The sequence below is a fragment of the Pituophis catenifer genome, unplaced genomic scaffold, assembly GCF_029215685.1.
Source record: "Pituophis catenifer annectens isolate HBS135680 unplaced genomic scaffold, rPitCat1.0.hap2 SCAF_101, whole genome shotgun sequence".
Classification (NCBI taxonomy): Eukaryota; Metazoa; Chordata; class Lepidosauria; order Squamata; family Colubridae; genus Pituophis; species Pituophis catenifer.
Window position 1 is genome coordinate 44,104 of NW_027256981.1, and position 16,385 is coordinate 60,488.

The 16,385-nt window shown below is 46.1% G+C and overlaps 2 protein-coding genes across 2 annotated transcripts in view; one reads left to right on the plus strand and one right to left on the minus strand.

The window, feature by feature from the left end:
* Nucleotides 1–7,697, plus strand: part of GOLGA1 (golgin A1) — a 31,099-nt gene extending 23,402 nt beyond the window's left edge. Inside the window, exons 20-24 of the mRNA XM_070956579.1 lie at nt 1,067–1,225; nt 2,754–2,813; nt 4,103–4,249; nt 4,721–4,807; nt 6,177–7,697. Coding sequence (XP_070812680.1) covers nt 1,067–1,225; nt 2,754–2,813; nt 4,103–4,249; nt 4,721–4,807; nt 6,177–6,257 — 534 coding nt within the window. The 3' untranslated portion in view covers nt 6,258–7,697. The remainder of the gene's footprint in view (nt 1–1,066; nt 1,226–2,753; nt 2,814–4,102; nt 4,250–4,720; nt 4,808–6,176) is intronic.
* Nucleotides 7,698–9,455: 1,758 nt separating this feature from the next.
* Nucleotides 9,456–15,971, minus strand: ARPC5L (actin related protein 2/3 complex subunit 5 like). Its single transcript, XM_070956580.1, has 4 exons — nt 15,753–15,971; nt 11,701–11,773; nt 10,850–11,026; nt 9,456–10,127 (listed from the first exon to the last, which is right to left on the minus strand). Exons 1-4 carry the CDS (start codon nt 15,914–15,916, stop codon nt 10,065–10,067), a joined length of 477 nt encoding a protein of 158 aa, XP_070812681.1. The 5' UTR covers nt 15,917–15,971; the 3' UTR covers nt 9,456–10,064.
* Between the last annotated feature and the right edge of the window lie 414 nt (nt 15,972–16,385).

Genomic DNA, 16,385 nt, shown 5'->3' on the forward strand with positions numbered 1-16,385 from the left:
CAACTGACCCACCCAGACTGCTGGCTGGAGAATTCTGGGCGTGGAAGTCCCGCACATCTTCAAAAGCTGCCAATGTTGAGAAAAAAACACTGATTTGGAAGATCACATTAGATCCCAGAAATCTCTTTGGTTGATCCAGAAATCTTTTTTTATTCCTCCTGAGTTTGCTAGAAGCTCTTCCATTTCAGTTTCAAATCTTTATTGTCAGCGCACAATGTATGTACAATGAGATTAGTGGCACTCCCTCAGTGCCCCCCCCAACACAATACAATTCATAGTGAAGACAGAAAATCCCTAATCCAATAATAATAATCATCATAATAACTTTATTGTCATTGTACGTGTATACACAATATAACGAAATTCACTTAACACCCAAAGACCAGGTCCAACACACATAACAATCCCCAAACACCCCTCACCTACCACAAATTCCCCACCCCTAAACCACCCAAACATCCACAGAACAGACCAAGTCATGCTGTCCAACAGCTCACTGATGGTGGCCCTTTAGTTCATTGTTGAGTGCAATTATAGCTCTGGGATAAAAACTATTCAGAAAACATGGTGGTCCGAGTTTTAATTGTTCTGTATCTTTTCTGCCGGAAGGCAACGGTCCAAAAAGATTGTAAGCAGGATGGGAAGAGTCTCTGAGAACGTTATGCAACTTTCTCAAACAGTGAGATTGGAAGATGTCGTCCAGGGCTGGTAGCTGGAGCTCGATGATATTCTGGGCAGTTTTAATGATTCTCTGTAGAACGTTTTTGTCCGCTACAGAGCTGCTCTCATGGACCGCTCTGTTGCTGAAGTCCTTTTTCTGCAATCGAATATGAGGACATAGATGGACTCTTTGACCCCTCTTTCATACCAATGATCCACTCTATCCAAAATGTGGACTTTTCTGCCTTTAAAAGAGTGACATTCATCTTTCAAATGCAGGCAGGCCGCTGAATCTTGCCCTGGTGGGTTAGATCTCCCTATGTTGTGCCACCTCGCTTGTGGAACGGTTCCTTTTTTTAAAAAAAAAAATCAGAATAACTGAACTCCGTTCTTTCTCGCCGGCCAGGCCGCCGTGTTAGAACTAGCATCTATGGCATTGGAAGGCCAGTTGCATCTTTCGGAAGATGGAGAGCAGGAACCCAACGGAGACCTGGTTTCCTCAGATGCGGTCCAACTCCAGAAGGAGAACCAAGACCTGGAACAGCAGATAGCGGAAAAAAACAAGGTGAAGAGTGGGTTGGTCTTGGTACCTCTTTTTCTTTCCTTTTTTTCTCTGATGATCTTGTCTCACGAGTTGTTTTTCTTCCAAGGCTGATTCAGACGGGCTCTTTTGCAACCGCCAGACAAGGAGGCCGCATCGAAGAGTTTCTTCCAATTATACCTTCCACATTTCTGCCTACAGTAGTGGCCAAAAATTGTGGGAAACCTTTTGGGAAAAGTGTTATTTTTGAGGTTTGATGGCTAATAACACCACTTTTGTTTTGGGAGTTTCAAGATAATCCTATTCCACTGCTGGAATGGCCTGGGAATAGCCCAGACCTTCTTAAGCCAACTGAAAATCTATGTAGTCGACTAAAGAAACTTTAACAAGCAACTCAGCAATAAAACCCAGTTAATAGAAGCCATCCTTCAATCTTGGTTTCACATAACAGCTGCAGAACTAAAAAAACTTAGTTCACTCCATGGGAAGACGTTGTAAGGCCGTCATTCATGCTAAAGGTTACCCAACTATTAACTGACATGGTGATAATTTTTGTATATCTCAGTTTTTTCTACGTCTTTCACTCGTCTTCTTTATACTATCACTGCTATTCTAATAGCAAATCCTTCATCAAAGTTATTGCATTACATTCTTGATTCAATTATCTTTCCATTGATATATACGGTTATTTTATGGTACTACGTCCCTCAAAAAAGCGGTGTTATTAGCTAGTTTTAGAAAATACACTTTCCCTGAAAGGTTTCCACAATTTTGGCCACTACTGTAGAAACATTGATAAGCGTCACAAAGATTTGAGCCAGGGGTCCTGAGATTTTTCACCCCTGACCATGAAAAGGACTATTTCTCTTTTTCCGTTCGTTGGGTGAAGAGTTGATGTCCTCCAGATTTAAGGAACTGTTAACTCCAAGCCTCTTTCATCGTGGCTATGCCAACTGGGAATTGTAGTTAAGCCACCATCACAAGTTCCTTGCGAAAACAGCCATTATATTTAATGAGCCTGGTTTTTAGGTGTTAACTTGCGGCCTTGAATGCCATCAAACATAGATCTGTTGTCATTCAAAGTTCCCGTTGGGCAAACAGCTACAGGTAGCCCTCGCCTTACGACCACAAAATTAAGCCCAACATTTCTGTGGCTAAGCGGAAAAAAAAATTGTTGAGTGAATCTCGACCCATTTTGCGACCTTTCTCGCCACCGTTGTTAAGCGAATCAAATGCAGTGGATAAGTGAGTGACCCGGTGGTTAAACGAATCCGGTTTCTCTGTGGACTTTGCATGTCAGAAGGTCGCAAAAGGGAGATCCGGTGGGACACCGCAGCGGTCGTAAAAATGAGCCAGCAGCCAAGCGTCTGAATTTTGATCACAAAAATAGCAGCTTGGACTATGAATTTGCTCAGTTCTTGTTGTCCTCCTTTCTGAAGATGCTCAGGGAATGCTCCGTAACTCCTTTTTTTTGGGGGGGGGGGTATCTTTGGAAGTTTGGGGGACCCAAGATCTCCATTCACCCCCTTTTTTTCCCCCCTTCTCCCACTAGATGATAAAGCAGCTGCAGCAGAGAATGGCAGAGCTCAAAAAAACCTTGCAGAAAGAACTTGTGAGTATCGACTTTTCTGGATAAAATTTATCCGCGGTGGCGCCAGTGGTTAGAGTGCAGTACTGCAGGCTACTTCTGCTGACTGCCGGCTGCTTGCAATTTGGCGGTTCGAATCTCACCAGGCTCAAGGTGGACTCGACCTTTCAACCTTCTGAGGTTGGTCAAATGAGGAGCCAGTTTTTGGGGGCAAGAGGCTGACTCTGTAAACTGCTTATTTATTTTATTTATTTATTTATTTTTGAATTTGTATACCGCCCTTCTCCCTGAGGACTCAGGGCGGTGAACAGCCAAATAAAAACATCAAATACAAATATTAAAACACAGTTAAAAAGTTAGAGAGGGCTGCAAAGCACTGTAAAGCGGTATATAAGTCTAAGTGTTATTGCTAGTCTACCCTCCCTCCCTCCCTTCCGCCATGGTGGTGCAGTGGTTAGAGTGAAGTACTGCAGGCTACTTCTGCTGCCTGCTGGCTGCTTGCAATTTGGCGGTTCGAATCTCACCAGGCTCAAGATTGACTCAGTCTTCCCTCCTTCCGAGGTCGGTCAAATGAGTACCCAGATTGTTGAGGGGCAATAGGCTGACTCTAAACCATTTAGAGAGTGCTGCAAAGCACTGTGAAGCGGTAGATAAGTCTATGTACTAGTGCTAAGTGTGGAGGGACGGAGGGAGGGAGGGAGGGAAGGAAGGAAGGAAGGAAGGAAGGAAGGAAGGAAGGAAGGAAGGAAGGAAGGAAGGAAGGAAGGAAGGAAGGAAGGGCCATGGTGGCAGTGGTTACAATATAGTATTGCAGGCTAATTCTGCCCACTGCCAGCAGTTTGATTCTGACCTGCTCAACGCTGACTCAGCCTTCCCTCCTTCCGAGGTGAGTCAAATGAGAACCCAGATTGTTGGGGGGCAAGAGGCTGACTGTAAACCGCTTAGAGAGAGCTATTAAGCACTGTGAAGCAGTATATAAGTCTAAGTACCATTGCTATTCCTTCCTTCCTTCTTCCTTTTCTCCCTCTTTTTTCTTTTCTTCCCCCTTGTATTTTACACCCCCTTTTCCCCATCCCCTTTCCCGCCCTTAATTTCTTCTTTTCTTTTTGTATTTTATATTTTGTATAATAAAATAAAAAATTGAATAATAAAAATTCTCTTGCCTGCCTGGATTATGTAGATTGACACCCTGGGGTTTTTTCTCGGTGCAGTGTTTGATAGCATAGGGCCCTGACTGACACAGCCTTTGCACTCTGCACAACGCTCGGCTCCCTCTTGCCCTTCAACCCAGCTCTTTATTTTTCTCCTTTCAGAAAATTAGACCTGATGGTGAAATCCCTGAAGTGCCCACGGCTGGTTTGACTGTAACAAACAACTCGGATCTGAGCGATTCCCGAGAGATCAACTTTGAGTATCTGAAGCACGTGGTGCTAAAATTTATGTCCTGCCGGGAATCGGAGGTAAAGGGGAAAATATATTTATATAAATCTATATCTATATCTATATCTATTGATGAGCTTAGTTTATCATGGCTTTTGGGCAGGGGGAGCCTGTTCAGGGTAAGGATTTCTACCTTTTGCAGGGTCTTTATTAAAGGAAGGTGAGAAAAGATCAATATAGATGAGAAAATTGGTTATTTACCTTGACAAGGTTTATAAATTATACGCCACATCTCAAAGTTGGAACATTTACAGTAAAGGTTTAGGCAAAGATCGAAAGGCATTGCGCTTTTATATTTTGGCACATTTATAATTTATATACATGAAAGATGACCCGCTAAACCTCTGCTGGGCAATTCAGAAGAGAAAATTGATTTTATTTTTTTAATGCTTAAGTGCTGGTTTTCTGGTCACTTACTTCAGTGATCCAATTTACCATGTAAAATTTTCCTTTTTTTTTTTGGTCACCTGGTCTCTCCGGTGGCGTTTCAGGCCCTTCATTTGATCAAGGCTTTGTCTGTGCTACTCAACTTCTCCCCAGAGGAAGAAAACATGGTCAAGGAAACCTTGGAGTACAAGGTAAGGGACCACTGATGCTCAGACACGCACCTGGTATGGAATGAGGTTCGTCCTGAGCATGTAACACGCTTCCCAAAATAGCAATAGCACTTAGACTTATATACTGCTTCACAGTGCTTTTACAGCCCTCTCTAAGCGGTTTACAGAGTCAGCCTCTTGCCCCCCAACAGTCTGGGTCCTCATTTTACCCACCTCGGAAGGGTGGAAGGCTGAGTCAACCTTGAGCCGGTCAGGATCAAACTGCTGGCAGTCGGCAATGAGTTACTGCGTTCTAACCATTTTATTCATTTTATAAATAAAACCTCTTTTATTTATACGACTGTAAATTACTTTCATTTACAGTCCGCGAGGCTTAATAATCAACAATCTTTCAGAGGAAGGTTATCCACACCCAACAGAGCCTTGGTAGTACAGTGGTCTGAAGCACCCTGTTATTAAGACCAGCTGCCTGCAATTACTGCAGGTTCGAATCTCGCCAGGCTCAAGGTTGACTCAGCCTTCCATCCTTATTGAGGACCCAGTTTGTGGGGGCAATAAGCTGACTTTGTATAAATATACAAAAGGATGAAGGCTATTGCTTAACGCATTGTAAGCTGCCCTGAGTCTCTGGAAAAGGGCGGCATATAAATCAATTTTTTTTTAAAAAAAATGCAATTTTAAAAGGAAAAAAAGGATCTTTGGGGGATTAAAAGGAGGACTGAAACAAGGGGAAGTAAGATGATAGATAGATAGATAGATAGATAGATAGATAGATAGATAGATAGATAGATAGATAGCATTATTGTTTCAGCCAGGGTTTTTCCTATTAAATCAATTCCTATATAAATCAAATTAAAAAAAATTAAAAAAAACCTGTCTCACATGGGACGCTGCCAGAGAGCTAATTTCCAGAGGCAGGGCAAGGCCAAACTTGGCACAGAGTCACAAACAGAGTTTCCAAATCTTGAATCGGCCAGATGAACTAATCGCTTCTTGAAAAACTCACATCCCATTCGCTCTTCTATTTATGTCTTATGGGAGAGTCCAATCATCTCCAAGCCTTTCTCCCAAGTTGACCCTGTTTTCTTAATTGTTCTTGTCGTCTGGCAGCTCATGCGCACACTGGGAACAGGCTCCCACTGTTCTCCTGCCTCGCTGCTGTCAGACTCCGGAGGCTGCACATAACTGTCAGATGGCCTTGGCCACCTCTCTGCCTCTGACGCAGAGCCCTCGTCCCAGCTTTCCCAAGTTCCTCCCAACCTCCTCACTGTCCGACTCTGCTGCCAGTTCCGCTGGCGGGCCACAACACACACCTTAAGCAGGTAGGAGGGAAGTTTCAGAGAGCCGTTTAGAACTCTGCCTCTAATTCCGGTGATCCCCCTTCTTTCAGATGTCCTGGTTCGGATCCAAGCCGCTTCCCCGAGGGAGCGTCCGACCGTCCGTCTCCAACCCAAGGTTGATGTGGTCCTGAAGCTGCGCCGAGATGTTCTGCTCCGGTTGTTGGGTTTGGTGGGGGTGGTTGTTGCCTTTGTGGTTTTCTATGAAAAGATGCGCCCAACAACGCTGGTTTTGACGGCGGTGACCCACAGCGTGCCACGAACTCGGGGTGGGGGACGAGGAAGAGGTTTACAAAGCTGACCTGTTAAAAGGGGCCTCTCTTGCCCCTGCCTTGTGGATCGAAAAGAGTTACTGTAGGTGGTATCTAAGGTGCCTTTGGGCTTTGGCAGGCTACCAACATCTCCAGAAGCCTTTCCGACCTTTTCTGGTGGGATGCAATCCTTAAGGAGACGGAAAGCATTTCGGCTTTCTCAGATACGTACATACCAAACCCCGCCACCTTCAGCCTATTAACACTACATCACGAAAGGTTACTAACAGGCTCAGTTGGAGGCTACCAACGGTTTGGATGGGTGGGTGGAAGGAAGTAGCTCTAAATAACTTTCCACCTGGCCGGATTTTATTGTTTCTTTCTTTCTTTCTTTTTTTTTTTCTTAAAAGAAAAACCGTTTTAAGCAGGCCTCCGCAGTGCTCTAGCTGGTTTTTTTTTTTAACAATAAAAAAAAACACCCCAGATGTATTGGTGGCAAAGGGAAGGGTTATAGCCACCTAATTTGCAGAAATGGAAATTACAGATTTGGGCGCGTTGCGCACGGTAAAAAAACCATCCGAGCGATGAGTGGTTTTAAGACGGGCTAATTGCAGCCACGCTCATCCTCCGCCCGAAAGCAAGCATGGACAGTTAAACCTGTATTGCTGCTTTTTCCCCCACTCCTTTTTAAAAAAAAACAACAAATTCACACTCACACCCTGGAACACTCGAGGTTCATTTGAACTTTAAAGAACAATGTTTTTCCCCCACCCCAAAAGCCGGCCGAAGCCATACCTTTCGGGAATAAAACTGCAGTGTTTTTACGAAATTATTTAGAGATGGTGCAGCAGGCCCCTTTAATGATAATAATAATAAAAAACCCTGCTAATTGCAGTTCCGCGCCACTATTTTCCTGCACATTGCTAAGCAACGAGTATCTTTTACACCAGCTGGGTAGTAGGCTGGTCGTCTTTCGATTTGACGGAAGGAAATGGGCAAAGGCTGGCCAGGTTCCCTTCGAGATGGGGGTTCAGCTAATTCTGTAGAAAAGAGAGCTTCCATTGGCCGTTGTTTTGAATTGTGAAGCTGGCCAGAGCAAGGCCGAGGGTTTGTAGCGACGAATGCACTTTTCCTTTCCTTGTACAGAGAGAACATAAAACTACTCCCAGGCGTATGTATGTCTATAGGGAAAGCCTCTTCTCTGGGTAGGCCACTCATTCTGTGTACATAACGGACTCTTTTTAACGATGGATGTGATTGGCTTTGAGTGAGACCTCATTTGTGGTACAATACATTTTCTTTCTTTTTTTTGTTTGGAATTAACCCTGGAGATTTCTTGACTTTTCTTGCTTGTTCCTTTGGTGAGATGCCTTCAAGGACTGGAAGTCCTGCTGGGAGGGGCTTCTCCTGGATACACGTAGGGTTGAGTAGTGGCCCTCACGGAGGCGAATTTGAACGTCTTCAACCTGGCCGAACTTGACGGTGGAGAAAAAGGCTAAAGAAAATGCAACCGGTTGGAATCCATCTGCTCTTTGCTATCGTTTGCAAAATGATTTATTTCAGCTTCACACGAGAGAAGATCACCTCTTGATCTAAACCACGGGTGAAATGCTCCCGGTTCAGACCGGATCGCCCGATCCGGTAGCGATCGTGGCGGGCGGCTCGGAGAACCGGTAGCAATTGCGGCGCCCGGTTGTCGTCACTTCTGGAAATCGACGACAATTTGGAAGCTGGAAATCAGATAAGATGGCAAGAGAAGCCCCATCTTGCTCCACACGCCCCAAAATAATAAGACCTCCCCGAAAATAAGGCCAAGCGCTTATTTCGGGGTTCAAAAAAAATATAAGGCAGGGTCTTATTTTCGGGGAAACACGGTTTTAAAAAAGCTTTTTTGGGAGTGGTTGAGTCATTGTGGGAAAGGGAGGTGGGGTGGGGTGTGGCGGCTAGAAAACTAAACCAGGCTTTCGATCTGAGACGGCACCAGCCTCTTCGGAAATCCAAGGCTCCCCAAAGTGTTTTGAACGTAAAACAGTTGGGTGTCTCCATCCAGTTTTGAAAGCGATTTAAAAAAAAAAAAAAACGGAGAAAATGCTAATTGAAGAAGGAATGGAAGGATACATCTGGTTCCTTTCCAGGCTAAGCCACATTATTTGCGGCAATGAGCACAAAGGAGTCTGCGACAGAGGATATAAAAACCATGCAGGTAGTCCTCGGGTTGTAACACTTCACTTAGTGACCATTTGCAGTTACGACAGTGCTGAAAAGTGACTTGTATGGTCGTTTTTCACACTTACGACCGTTGCAGCAGTCCCCTCCTCCCCCATGGTCACGTGTTCAGAATTCAGACACTTGGCTGAATTCTGTAGTTCATATTTATGACCAGAGGGGTCATTTTGCAAGCTGCTGACAAGGTCAATAGGGAGCCCAGATTCATTTTACAGCCGTGTTATTAATTTAACAAGGGCAGCGACTGGCTTAAGAAACGTGGCAAGGAAAATTGTAAAATAGGGGCAAAATGCAACAAATTCCTCACTTGGCAACGTAAATTTTGGCCTCAATTGTGGCCGCTGAGGACTACCTGTACAAACTTTCCTTGACCAAAAAAAAAAAACTGGCCACAGGAGGCCCAACCTACCTGTTTCAGGTGCCCACCTTTCCCTGTTTTTAAACAAACCTTGGTTTTATTCCTCGGTCCAAAAGCTGTGCTTTGTTCAAACCAGGAGTCAGCAACCTGGGGCTCTGGAGCCGCATGTGGCTCTTTCATCCCTCTGCTGTGGCTCTCTGTCGCAGGTCGGCCCCACAATTGATAGGGCTTTCGGTTAGAACCGGTAAAGGAAAAAGGACACCGCACTAGGAGACTCTATGGTGGGGGAACCAGAATTGAATGGGGGGGGGCTTCCGGTTAGGACCTTTGTGGCTCTTTGAGTGTTTAAGATTGCCGACTCCTGGTTTAAACATAGCAAAGCTGGCATGGAAGCAAATACAGATGACGAACTTTATGGAAAAAAGTGAGTCGTAGCTTGTTTGTTTAAGCCTAAGGAACCCAATCGGGCGTCTCTTCATGGAAGACAAGAGCAATTAGGCAGTTTAAAGTTAACTCTCCAAGAACTTTTTATTTTAATTACAGAGTAGCAGGCACTTTACATGAAACTGACGTCCGCGCTGAACCCGGCGATTCTTAACTATGTACCCCCCCAAAAAAAAAAAAAAAAAGGCTTGCGCGAAAACGCCTGCCTTCCCTTAACACCTTTGCTTCTGACACCGTAGCTACCACCCCCTCCCCATGCCTCCCCCCCCAAACACCGCAAACATGTGTTTAAATTAAAGTTTCACACCCACACACACACGCGCGCAGACACACACACATTCAGCGGGCTAAGAGCAGCAGCAACCCCGCCGTTCAGGAAACGGGCATCTGGTTGCCAACGTAAATCACACACACACACCCCGTTTCCCGCCGCTGCCATGCAAAATGGCAGGCTGCCTCCCTTCCCTTCCTGGCTCCGAGTCCTTCAGTCAGAAAACCAACGCACCAGCATTCTCCCTGCGCCTCCCAAGGGAAGAGAAGACTTCCTTCCTTCCTTCTCCCCAACTAATGTTTCGAGTGGGAAGCTGCCGGTCGTGGAGGAGTAACCTGAAATGTGGAGGGCTCCCAAAAATGTTCTTGGTGTCTCGGGACCCCCGGCTTTTTTAAACCGTTTTCCGTGCGGTGAGAACCCGGACGATGGAGCCGAGTCCGCCTATCGCTAATGCCTGAGAAGAGAAAACGGAAAATTAGCCGCTGCGGCATGTCGGCCGTCTCCCCGAACGAACCCACCTATCATCCAAGAAGGCAGAGATTTTTTTTTTTTAATATACCATGTTTCCCCGAAAATAAGACCTTATCTTATATTTTTTTGAACCCTGAAATAAGCACTTGGCCTTATTTTCAGGGAGGTCTTATTATTTTGGAGCAAGATGGGGCTCCTCTTACCGTCTTACCTGATTTCCAGCTCTGCGTTTAAATATTTTCGGGGAGGGCTTATTTTAGCGCATGTGCTCAAAAGCCCGATTGGGCTTATTATCAGAGGATGTCTTATTTTCGAGGAAACAGGGTAGCAAAACTCCAAAGTCCTTTTAGACCTTCTGCGCAGCTGCCTTTTGCTAGGACGCTCGTTGCGCCGAACAAGGGCGAGGCTGCGATATGCGTTTATTTAACGAATTGATATACGTCGTCCCCTTCGCTGTCCGAGAAGCTTCTTCAGCTCTGAAGAAGAGCTGAAGAGACTTCTCAGGTGAGAAGCAAAATGTCTTCGAAGAAAAACCGGAAAGTCCTGTTGCCTCTTGAGGAAAAAAAAAAAAAAATCACCTCAGGGACAACCGTGACCTGAGGGGATGGCTGAGAATCTCCTCAGACAGACAGCTCACACAGCGGAGAGGCCCCGCCGAGTCACAAGTGAGGAATTTAGCTTCCAAGGTGGGATACTCGCCCGTACCTTTTCATGCCACTGAAGTAGTATGGCGCTGCTGTTCTCCGTCGGCTTTTCAAACCCTTTATAAATGTACTTCATGAGCAAGTCGATGCCGTTGCTGTCCAAGGAGTTGACCGCCTGCTCGATCTCGCTGCTTTTGAAGGACGTCAGGACTTTCAGCACCACTTCCTGGGCCTGCTCCTGAGGAGAAAGGCAAGGGGAGCCAAGTGAGGCCATCAGCGCCACCCCGACTCACACACGGGCTGCGCCAGGAAGGGTTCTGCGCGGCCGCTCTCTGGCGACAACGGTCGCAGAGTGTGAAAAATTGTCATAAGCCATTTTTTTTCCTCAGCGCCGTTGTAACTTTGAACGGCCACTAAGCGACTACCTGCACACCCTTTGCAGAATGAATTCAGGCACGGCTCTCTCAAACCCCCCAACTAACTGGGTTCAGGTGAAAGCCAGGCAGCTCCCTTTGCCAATTTTCCTGCCCTCCAGAATTCTCACCAACTAGGGGGATTTGATTTGAGGTCACGTCAATATAGAACAGGGCTCTGCAACCTTAAAAACTCAAAAGAGCCATTTGGACCCGTTTCCCCACAGAAAAGAAAACACCGGGAGCCACAAAACCTGGGTGGGTGTGGCCAACTCGACGTCACTCACTCCCACCTAGTCACATGACCTCCTCCCAGCCATGCCTACCCGGCCAGTCATTAGGACAGAGAACCGGGACTGGGAGGGGAGGGCGGGGCCAGCCAGTGGTAGGGTCACCCGACAGGGAGCCACAGCAGAGGGACGAAAGAGCCGCATGCGGCTCCGGAGCCGCTGGTTGCCGACCACCTGATATAGAACGAAGTTAAAAATCTCCCGTTTACCTTTGCAACTGGGTTCTTGGTGTTCACAGGAGAGTTTCGTAAAGCGGCGTGGAAGGCCCGAAGCAAGTCCCCCGTGCGATAAATGAAGTTAAGGAATTTGTGGGTGTGTTGTGCAGTCATAAAACTCTCCCCCCCCGCGACCCACACAAAAAGACCCCAAAGGGGGAGACTCTCTGCAGCAACACAAGCGTTTCATTGCACGTATCCAGCCGTAGTTTGACGACCTCTGATTTAGTGCAATATAAAGACAGGCAAATAATTTTTCTGCGGACCGCCAACATTTTCTCACGGGCCACCAGTTGGTGACTGTTGCTCTAAACCTCTGGCTTGTAATAATAAACCTCGCCATTCTGGGGAAAAGAACTGCTCCGGTATCCAGGGTATATATACAACTTGTGACAACTGCCTCCATCCCTGTCCAGAGTACAAGCCAAGAAAGAATTCCGTTTTAGCCCGGCGAAAGATTTGCAAAGGCACAAAACAAAAAATAACGAGGATACAGTACAACTCCAAAGCAAAGCCTTTCGCCTAGGAGAACCAAGCCATCCTTATTACGTTTTTTTAGAAAACACTGGATCTCAAAAAAGTGTTTTCGACATCGTCTCTCGCCCCCCCCCCCTGGGAAGAGCAGCCAGGGGAAAATATTTGCTCCGGGTCTGTCTGGATTGGGTCACGAAATTAGACTCCATGTGCTGGGTGGCGCACGATCATAAACTAATCAAAGATAGCCAAGCTGCAGCAAAGCCAACCGAGGTTAAACTTAACCAAGTTTAGCACGCAAACGCAGCCTAAAGATATTGGTTTGAGGTTTTTTTTTTTCCTTTCCCCATCGTGCCGGAGGTATTTTAATTCTGCTCTGGGTAAATGTCAATTCCGTGTCCTTTTTTTTTTTAATTTTCCCCGTTGCTGAAAAAAAGGGCAGAATCATCAGAGCGTCTCCCAACCGCTCTCCTTGCTCCACGTTCTACAAATCTGTCGTGGCACGATCAGGAACAGGCCGAACGACATTCACGGGATCCCAGCTGGCGGAAACAACCCCACCTCTACCACCCCACATCCCCGTGTCTTCAGATCCAGCCAGACCGGTCCCTGCCTGCCATGCCTGATTCTACACCTGATAACTGCATGGCATCACCATTCCTGGTGCACCGAGGACCGTCCCGGGGTGGGGTTTCCCCACCCCATTCCTCAGCAATCTTGTCCTGTCACATTTATTTCACCTCTGCGGGCTTGTCGGCTTCTCGTTCACAGGCTAATAAGCTGCTGCACACTTTCATTTCACAGGGTTTTTTTTTTTTTTTGGAAGGTTTCTCAGAAGCTCTCCGGAAGTTTAAAAAAAAGAAAAAAAAATTGGCAGATCAAAGTCACAAGGCCCATCCCGCACAGATGCCTGCACCTGGCAACTGCAGGGAACAAATTCCCACACAGCGCCCCAGCATTGTCTCAACATGTCTTTTTATGACCGCCCCCTCATTCTGTCGCCTTAAACAACATGCCATCGGGAAACCGTTAGATGCTCGACCCAGGGAAGGAAGGAGACGTGTGCGGCTGTGAAATCAAGGGCAGGCCTCAACCTGCGGGCCCGGGAAAAGGAAAGGGCTTTTTTTAAAAAAAAAAGACGCGTTGCAAATGCAGAGAAAAAGAAGCAAATCCAGACAGACAGGGGATTTCTAAGGCAAGACACTGCAGGCTAGGAATGAACTGGTGGGCGTATAAATGCCGAAAGCACCCTCGAAGCGTCAATCAAGCCCGGATAGAAAGAGACACGACGGTTTCCAGAGCACCAAAAAAATGCCAGGAACATTACAGGAGACCTGAAATGAGGCCGCAGACACCTCAAAACCACTAGCAATCAGAAAAAAAAAAAAGCAGGACATTTACTGCAGGGGAAAAGCGAGGATTAGCCAGGGAGTTGTAAAATTATTTCCCGTGGGGTTCCTCTATTTCCAAGCAGGAAGCCAAAATCACCTCTAGGCGACCCACCCAGATTAAAAAAAAACTTGGCAAAATCCTGAACCAGCAGCCATCACGCTCCGGTTGAATGTTTAGTCACTTGCCTGGTAGAACTGCATATCTTCAGTCGCTAGGTAGGAGAGACTAAGGCAAAGGGAAAGGACCTATTTAAAAAGGTAGCCTGTGAAAGGACCTCCACCCAAAATCCACCATGGCAAGAAAGAAAACAGAGCAGGAGCCGTATCTGCTCTTCAGCTGCTCCCGGGCTAAGATCGATGGGCTTTTAACTCCCGACGATGGGCGCCAATGCCCAAGATAGAGATATGGATGAAGCCTTTGAGGAAGGGGGAGACCACCCAAGTTTGAGGGGCGTGGGGGGGGGGCAAAGGGAGCTATGGTAAAGGGATGGATAAGAGAGACAAGATGAGTGATGATGAGTGAGATAGGTATACATGACGGACAGAATGGGCAGATGGATAGATAACATACCGGTATGATAGATGGATACGTAGAATAGAGACAGGAGACATGGGTTCAAGGATGGAGATGTAGAAATGAGACAGATTGGTGGGTGGATAGAATGGTGAGAGAGAGAGAGATGGATGTATAGATAGGATAGATTTATACATAGATAGAGGTATGTGGATATATAGCTAGATAGAGATAAATAAGATAGATACATAGAGATAAAGAACATAGATGAGAGAGTGGATGTATATAGACAGAAGACACAGAAACAGGAAGATGCTGATAAACACTATAAAAAGATAAAGATACAGACCGATATGAGACAGCCCAACAGAAATATAGGTAAAATGGATGGATAAAATGAAAAGACATTTAGATTAGATGATGGATAGACAAACACAGAGGTGATGGATGGATAAGATGATATAGATAGTTAGATGAGGGATGGCTAAAACAGATGGAGGTGATGGATGGATGAAGATACAGATGATGGATGGATGGACTAACAGATGGAGGTGATGGATGGATGAATATATAGATAAGATGATGGACGGATAAACAGATGGAGTTGATGGATGGATAGATATAGAGAGTTGATAGATAGCTAGATATGGATGGATAGGTAGATAGGTAAGTATGGAAGATAGATAGATAGATAGATAGATAGATAGATAGATAGATAGATAGATAGACGGATATAGAGGTAGATGATGGATAAACAGATGGAGGTGATGGATAGATATAGATAGATATGGATGGATGGATGGATGGATGGATGGATAGGTAGGTATGGAAGATAGACAGGGATGGATGATAGAGGTAGATGATGGATAAACAGATGAAGGTGATGAATGGATGGATATAGAGAGATGATTGATAGGTAGATATGGATGGATGGATGGATAGATAGGTAGGTATGGAAGATAGATAAGATAGATGATAGAGATGGATGGATGATAGAGGTAGATGATGGATAAACAGATGAAGGTGATGAATGGATGGATATAGAGAGATGATTGATAGGTAGATATGGATGGATGGATGGATAGATAGGTAGGTATGGAAGATAGATAAGATAGATGATAGAGATGGATGGATGATAGAGGTAGATGATGGATAAACAGATGAAGGTGATGAATGGATGGATATAGAGAGATGATTGATAGGTAGATATGGATGGATGGATGGATGGATGGATGGATAGGTAGGTATGGAAGATAGATAAGATAGATGATAGAGATGGATGGATGGATGGATAAACAGAGGTGATGGATATAGATAGATATGGATGGATGGATGGATAGGTATGGAAGATAGATAGATAGATAGATAGAGGTAGATGATGGATGGATAAACAGATGGAGGTGATGGATAGACAGATATAGATGATAGATAGGTAGATATGGATGGATAGGTAGGTAGGTTAAAGAAGAGAAAAAGAAAGAAAGGAAAATACATAGCAGATAGATAGATAAATAGATAGATAGATAGATAGATACATAGATAGATGAATAGGAGAATGGATGGATGGATGGAGAGAAGGGGGAGGGAGGGAGGGAGGGAGGTAGAGAGAGAGAGAGGCGGGGGGAGAGGGAAGGGAAGGGAGGGCGGGGGAGCCTCCCAAAGGATATTGCCGCAGCGCCGCCTCCACCTCCGGGCCGGGCCCTCCGTTGCTGTCCGCCGCGCCGGCTCCGCTCCCGGCCTCGGCGGCCTCGGGCTCTTCCACGAAGCGGTTCTCGTCGAACTGGTCGATGTCCAGGCGGCGGAAGCGCGACGAGAAGGAGCTCTTCGCCATGGCCGCGCCGGCCGCTCTCTCCCTCGCACGCCGAGCCACCGACCGCCCGCGGAAGCGGAAACCCCGCCCGCCCGGGAAAAGGGGAGGAGCTCGGCGGAGGACGGGAGGGAAGGAGGAGCTTTCGCCGGAGGGGGGGCGTGGCCTGCTGGGGAATTGTCCTGGCGGCGCTTCGGACGGGTTGAAGGTCACGTGACCTTTCACTCTTCTCTCTCTCCCCCCCCCCTTTTTCTGGGATTCAGTTTCGGTTCTGTTCATTCATTCATTCATTCGTTCGTTCAATGTTGCTTCTCTCTCCCATCCTCTTTATCTGTCTGTCTGTCTGTCTAATTTATCCATCCATCCATCTCATTTATCTAACTTTATCTCTTTATCCATCTATCCATCCATCCATCTAATTTATCTAACTTTATCTATCTCTTTATCCATCCATCCCTATCTATCTATCTATCTATCTAATCTCATTTATCTA

Coding starts and splice junctions, on each gene's coding strand:
- ARPC5L (XM_070956580.1), bottom strand. CDS start 15,916: ATGGCGAAGAGCTCCTTCTCGTCGCGCTTCCGCCGCCTGGACATCGAC. Junction 11,027..11,700: donor CCAAGAACCCAGTTGCAAAG/GTAAACGGGAGA, acceptor CTTTCTCCTCAG/GAGCAGGCCCAGGAAGTGGT. Junction 10,128..10,849: donor TACTTCAGTGGCATGAAAAG/GTACGGGCGAGT, acceptor TTCTCTTCTCAG/GCATTAGCGATAGGCGGACT.